General features: G+C 29.1%; 1 protein-coding gene across 1 annotated transcript in view; it reads left to right on the top strand.

The window, feature by feature from the left end:
* Window positions 1-7,174, top strand: part of LOC112464081 (trimeric intracellular cation channel type 1B.1) — a 7,954-nt gene extending 780 nt beyond the window's left edge. The window contains exons 2-8 of the mRNA XM_025030870.1: window positions 5,612-5,768; window positions 5,977-6,072; window positions 6,223-6,311; window positions 6,438-6,525; window positions 6,661-6,781; window positions 6,871-7,032; window positions 7,114-7,174. Coding sequence (XP_024886638.1) covers window positions 5,612-5,768; window positions 5,977-6,072; window positions 6,223-6,311; window positions 6,438-6,525; window positions 6,661-6,781; window positions 6,871-7,026 — 707 coding nt within the window. The 3' untranslated portion in view covers window positions 7,027-7,032; window positions 7,114-7,174. The remainder of the gene's footprint in view (window positions 1-5,611; window positions 5,769-5,976; window positions 6,073-6,222; window positions 6,312-6,437; window positions 6,526-6,660; window positions 6,782-6,870; window positions 7,033-7,113) is intronic.
* Window positions 7,175-7,304: the final 130 nt, after the last annotated feature.

The raw sequence follows: 7,304 nt of genomic DNA, 5'->3' as shown, positions 1-7,304 counted from the left end.
AATCGGCGAAATTTCTACGATATCATAATTGCCAGGAAAATTATATAGAGATATGTTCGTTCCGCATCGAAACACAGAATTGAAATTATGAGATTACAACTGTGGACATTTCACTGTACACTTGAAACACTGGATAAATAATGAACTGACAAACAATGAAGGACTACTGATAAATAATGAAGAACCGTATTTCCCGAAGTTTCACGAAACGGCAAACGGCGATTGTTCATGTTATTACGTAATGTTGATAACAGGATCGAAAAGGTGTTCATCATCCGTTTCTCGAGATTACAGAAGATTGATAAGTGGTTATGACACACAATAATTGATCGCGACTGTTTTTAATCACACGTTCCATAAGTAATTCATCGGTCGAATTATACACGCTAATAATAAAATGGAAATTCTATCGTATATATAACGTTACCGCGCGAATTATGTCTTATGCCTAGGATTGCTTGCACGCCGTAATCGCTATTGCATAATTGAAGAGGTATTTCAATATCTACAGCGACAATTGGAAAGTTGCTGAAACTAAATAGATGTTAAGTTAGCCCCCCCCCCCCCCCACAAAAAACCGAAATAACACATGCAGAGTGCTCTTTATGTGGTCTATTCACGATTTTCAAGCTCGAGCGGTTCAGCGGGAAATCGCAATTGAAAGTGGAGGTGCTGGGTTAACGTAAGTTAGCACCCACGCAAAATTACATAAAATAAAAAACTCAGTATGCTTTTTTATGCTTTTAAAGGCCTTAAACAAAATTAGCCTGTCTGTAATAGTTTAAAAGATATATGCCAAAAAGATCTATGAACAATTAATATAAGAATAAAGTGTCAGTTAAAATACAGATAGCAAATTGGTTTTTGTCTTAAAATGTTGCTCAATTTATGTTCTTTCAAAATATGCACAATGAGATTTTCGTGCTCATCCCCTTTGGCTGACCCGAACGTGAGCACCACCATATACACATACAAGAGTAAAATACCAGTTAAAATACATATAGCGACATTGGTTATTTTCGACCTATTATATAGAAGTTAGATAGAAGTTATGAAAAATACGAAAGAAAATTTTAAAAAACAAATTTTTAGGTCAGCCCCCCACTTTTCGTTTTTTTCAATTTTTTTGATTGTGCTGAGTTGTGCTAAGTTGTGCTAACATTGTGCTAAAATATTATTTAAAAAAAATAACAACAAAAAAGTTACGATATTTTTTTCTATGCATAACACTTTCAAAATTATAGAGAGAGAAATTAATAAACAAAACAATAATAAACAAGAATAATAAAGTACGAAATATCATAAACTGTTGGTTTTATATTATACGTTTTACTTAACTTTTAGATATCAAAATACGTTTTTATTATATATTCAGATATTAAAATGTTCTTCTTTTACATTTAGATATTTAAAATACATTTTATTTTACATTTAGATAATAAATTTTTTAATTATAATTTTAAATGGCATAAAAAAATATTTTAAAAATTAAACAAAGAAATTTAAAACACAAAAAAAATAAAAAAAATAAAAAAACAAAAAAAAAACAAAAAAAAAATAAACTGTTCCAATGACTTCCACCTTGTCGCGGTGGAACGGCTTATATGCATGCAATAAGTGCATGACAAAGAGAGGTCTTAGGTAATTAATATTACACTCACCACTAGATTATTACAAATCTGAATTATAAAATTTGAGCGTTTAAGAGTAAAGTGCTCTTTACATTGTTGTTCTTAGAAAACCGGAAGTTGTGCTGGGAAGTTATGCTAGGTTTGTGCTATATTGTGCTCGAATATTATAACTATAATATGAAAAATACGAAAAAATAAAAAAAAATAATTTTTAGGTCAACCCCCTACTTTTTGTTTTTTTCAACTTTTTCTATTGTGCTGAGTTGTGCTAAGTTGTGCTAACATTGTGCTAAAATATTATTTTAAAAAAATTATATTTTTTTATCGTAACTTTTTTGTTGTTATTTTTTTTAAATAATATTTTAGCATAATGTTAGCACAACTTAGCACAACTCAGCACAATCGAAAAAATTGAAAAAAACGAAAAATGGTTAGGTATTATTAGGTTAAAAATTATTTTTAAGTTAGCCCCCCACTTTTCGTTTTTTTCAATTTTTTCGATTCTGCTGAGTTGTGCTAACATTGTACTAAAATATTATTTTAAAAAAATAACAAAAAAAGTTACGATAAAAAAATCATTTTTGGATATAATTTATTTGTTTATCGTAACTCTTTCTGTTATTATTTTTTTTTAAATAATATTTTAGCACAATGTTAGCACAACTTAGCACAACTCAGCACAATCGAAAAAATTGAAAAAAACGAAAAGTGGAGGGCTGACCTAAAAATTCGTTTTTTTAAATTTTCTTTCGTATTTTTCATATTATGGTTATAAGATTCGAGCACAATATAGCACAAACCTAGCACAATTCAGCACAACCGTGAAAATATGTTAATTCTAAAAGTGGGGGGCTAACTTCTAATAGGTTGGTTTTCGTCTTAAGGGGATCCTATAGTGGCAGTTGTTACCGACATTTAGTTAGATGCATTCGAGGATGCATTAAACTTTTAATTGGCTTTACGGAATTGTAAAATTCTTTTACAGAATTAAAGTACACACAAAAATGTAAAGTGCTCAGGTCGATTTTACAACAAAAACGAAAAAAAATTAAAAATTTGGGCACATATAGAGCTGTCACTGACGATATAATATTTGGTTAATACAAAAATACTGCAGTTTATATATACAAAATGAGATACAAGCGCTCTAGGGAAAACATTTAAAAACAATATCGTGCAATTAGAACTAAGATTAAAAGCCTAGAAAAAAAGTTTAGTGTGTCTAACTTTTATATGTGCAAAAGCACATGCAGGTTGATAGGATAAGCAGTATTGCGTGTAGCGAGAAATAGCGCAGCAATCGGACAAGGACAGATATAGATATATGTATAACGTAGAAAACAGGATTAGAAAAGATTGACATTATCGACACCGAGGAAGTTCGGCCTTCGCTACAGGATCCCCTTAAAATGTTTTCTAATTTATGTGCTTTCGAAATATACACAATGAGATTTTTGTGCTCATTCCCTTCGGCCGACAAACCTCCCCAAAAGTGAGCACCACTATATTTACAAGAGTAAAGTACCAGTTAAAATACAGATAACAAATTGTTTTTTGTTTTAAAATGTTCCTCAATTTATGTGCTTTCGAAATATGCACAATGAATATTTCGTGCTCATCCCCTCTCTTATAGAATACTGTAAGTGATTATTTGGCTAGTAATTAATTACTTATTTTGAGTATTAAAATAATTAAAAACAGTACTTTTAATACTCGAAATAAATAATTAATCACTAGCCAAATAATCACTTACAGTATTAAATTTCTGTAAGAGCTTCGGCTGGTACTCTTGCAAGTATGGTGGTGCTCACGTTCGGGTCGGCCGAAGGAGATGAATACAAAAATCTCATTGTGCATATTTCGAAAGCACATAAATTGAGGAACATTTTAAGACAAAAACCAATTCACTACCTATATTTTAACTGGCTTTATTTTTATATTACTTTTATATTAATGGTGCATAGATCTTTTTTAGCGTATATCTTTTAAATTATTAACAAGTAAGCTAATTTTAATTAAGGCTTTTGAAAACAGAAAAAGTACATAATTCTAGCATACTGAGTTTTTTATTTTATATATCATTTTAATTAGTGGGGGTGCTAACTTACGTTAAATCAGCACCCTCAGTTTCAATTGCGATTTCCCGCTAAACTGCTCGAACACAAAAATCGTAAATAGAGCACATAATTAGCATATAAAGAACACTCAATTTCTGTATATGTGCTTGATTTTTTGTAGGGGAGAGACATACTAAATATTTGTTATTTTGAATGGATGGAATTAAATTTAACTCTGCTTTACAGAAGAAGCCGTTATTTTTATTAGCACACAGTGCCAAAAGAATGTACGTTTATAAATTTGTGAAAATAAATAATTAAAAAATGAATGTATATGTATATATACATATCTATATTTGACTGGTTACATGATTCAGTGACATTGACTACGTTTACATGGCGGTTTATAATTCGGTTTTATAACTATCATATACTCATAATTATCACTTAAAAATATGCCTATTTTATATTTTAAATTTTTGAATTAATCTCTTTTGATATATATACATATGTATACTAGAAATTGTAGTTTGAGTATATCAAAAAAATTTTCTATTTTATTGATCATTATGATCAAAAGAAGAAAAAATTTTAGGGTATTTTCTAAGTATAAGTACAAAAAATTGAAGGGGATATTCTGTAGCTATATTTTGAAAACGAAGAAATTTAGGGCATATGTTTATAGGATCTTTTCTTCCTAAAATATTTTGTACTATGTGATAATCAAAATGACTCATTTCTTCGGTAGAATAATGTTTAATTTACTATTCTTTCCATTTTTGTTATACAAAATGACAACGGTTTTAACAATTTCTCGATTGGCATCCTGTATTTATTTGAGGAAAGAGATCATGGTAAATGTTAATAGAATATAATATGCAAAAGAGAGAGAAGTAATGCATTATTAAGAGACATATCAAAATCAAAGTTGATTAGGAATCAAAAGCTGATTTCACTGCTTGGCACAATTATCATATAATTCTATATCTCAATGCAATGACACAGACAACCCAGCTGATCTATTTCAGTATGCACCGTGCCCGCACGTACACAGTTAAAGCCAGAAGTATTCAAAATAAAGGTTCTTTCGGAAGCAGCTTCTCTAAAACATGCTCTTTGCCAGTTTGCATTAATAGAGGATTATCTGTTTATTACGTTAAATCTTGCTCTTTTATTACAAACTGCTATTCTTAAACTTACCATAAAATTTGAATCAGACTATTTTATAAAGAATAAAGAATTATTTTTTTATTCAAAAAAAATTGTAGACAACTTAAGATAGTAATAAATAAGAACAGGAGCAATAAACTCTTTGCTTCAATTTTACAATATTCGTTTTTAGTTAATTTAATATTACGTTAGTATTATGAAAGAGATCGATTTTCTTTAAGAAATAGATTTTAAACTAATTTTCTAATGCGATAAAGGGTATAAACATGAAATTCAACAGAAATTCATGGTTTCTTCAAATCACTTTAAATTTCTCTAAATGTACTTGATGCAATATATCATTATTTTCATTGGTTAGTTACACATCTCTGATAATGAGTTCGCATATATGGAATGTGTTGTAAGGATGTATTATATAGATTTACTTATAAGGATTCCCTAACTGACTTATCCCAATCAGCATATATATACCTTCAACTCGTTTTCAACATGCCACACCGTAATAAAATTTTATATCTGTCACATATAGCTTAACAATTTTTTAACGGTGTTTTCTGAAAACATTTTACAAATACTAAAGAAATTATACTATAGTGTAGATACTGTAGATGTAATTTCAGATAATTCTCTTTTTCATTTTCTGTTTAAAATATACGCCATCATAAATCATAAATGTCATAAAATTTAATTTTATATATATGTTAAATTTTCGGGATATAATATATAATAATTATAATATCTTATATTATTCAGGTGCACAAGTATTTTCTCGCAAACATCCTCTATCATGTTGGCTGTCTACAATGTTGGTCGTTTTTGCAAGCGGTATGCTGTGCAATGGATTATTAGGAGAACCAATTCTTGCACCTTTAAAAAATACACCACAAGTGGTAGTTGCAACTATTGTTTGGTCAGTAATATCAAAGTAGCTTGTTGTAATGCTTTGTATTTCGTAAAATCTATTATTTATCTGCAATTATGTGAACTTTACAAAAATTACTGAAGAAATAATTATCTATTTCTTTTTAAAATTAGAAAAAAAATTAGTCATGTACGTATATGTCATTAAAAAAATGAAATTACTCGCGTCATTAAAAGAACTTTTCTAAATGTTTCAGGTATGTGATATTTTACACACCGTTCGACATCGGTTATAAAGTAGCTAAATTTTTACCGGTAAAATTAATATGTGCTGCTATGAAGGAAATATATAGGCAAGTAAATATCATTACTTGTCAATTTTTAAGATATCTTTTGTTCCACCATATATTTATAAGAGCTTGTATATGACAAAGAATATAAGAATAATTTAAAATAAGATGTCAATGCATACAAATTAAATTACCTATGCTATTTTTTTATAGGTGTAAAAAAGTATACGATGGAGTGACTCATGCAGGAAAACTTTATCCAAATGCATATCTTATTATGATATTGATTGGCACGCTCAAAGGTTGGTCATAAAACATGTATCAGATGGAATATATACATTATCTTTACAACTAAACCATGTGAACGCATGCTATAAAACAAATCAATATATTTAAATATTAACAGTGTAATTATAACATTTATACAGGTAATGGAGCTGGATTTACAAAATTATTTGAGCGTCTTATACGTGGTGTATGGACACCGACCGCGATGGAATTTTTGCAACCCAGTTTGTATGTAAAAGTCATAATATTTACATGAATAAATACTTAGATTATAAATACTTAGATTATAAATGGATTATACATAATCATATTTTTAATTGGCAGATAAATGTAATGATAATAAATGATAACTTTTCTTTATAGCCCCACAAAAGCGTCCATGGTTGCATCAATTATCTTTGTGCTAGATAAAAAGACTGATCTCATTTCTGCACCTCATGCTCTTGTATACTTTGGCATTGTCACCTTCTTCGTCTACTTCAAGGTAAAGTTTATATCCTGAAATATCTCCTTAAATTTATACATTTGACATGCGTAAAGTAAAATAATATTAACAATAATATAATTTTTTAGATATCATCAATTTTGCTTGGTATTCATGACCCATTTGTGCCATTTGAAAATTTATTCTGTGCCTTGTTCCTGGGAGGAATTTGGGACTCGTTGGCTAAATTGTTAGGTCGTGGTCAAGCTAAAGATGAGAAGGCGGACGCAAAAAAAACAAATTAAATAATAGTAAACACGATATACATCTTCAAATACTACAAAATGCAAATATGTCACAATAAATCAAATCTCATCTATATCTCTTTTCAGAAAACATATTTATGACATCATCACAAGCTAGCATTGGCTGCTTAAGCAATGATGAAACTACTTAAAAAGCTAGTCAGATGATAAGAGTTACTCTTGACTCTTGACAAATCATCAAATGTTGAAGAGAAGTACAATAATTCAATATATATGTGTGTGTGTGTGTGTGTGTGTGTGTGTGTGTGTGTGTGTGT

This window comes from Temnothorax curvispinosus, unplaced genomic scaffold, assembly GCF_003070985.1.
Source record: "Temnothorax curvispinosus isolate PA1 unplaced genomic scaffold, ASM307098v1 QBEX01013869.1, whole genome shotgun sequence".
Lineage (NCBI taxonomy): Eukaryota > Metazoa > Arthropoda > Insecta > Hymenoptera > Formicidae > Temnothorax > Temnothorax curvispinosus.
The sequence above is the reverse complement of the archived record's forward strand: the minus strand, read 5'-3'. Positions and strand labels throughout refer to the sequence as shown.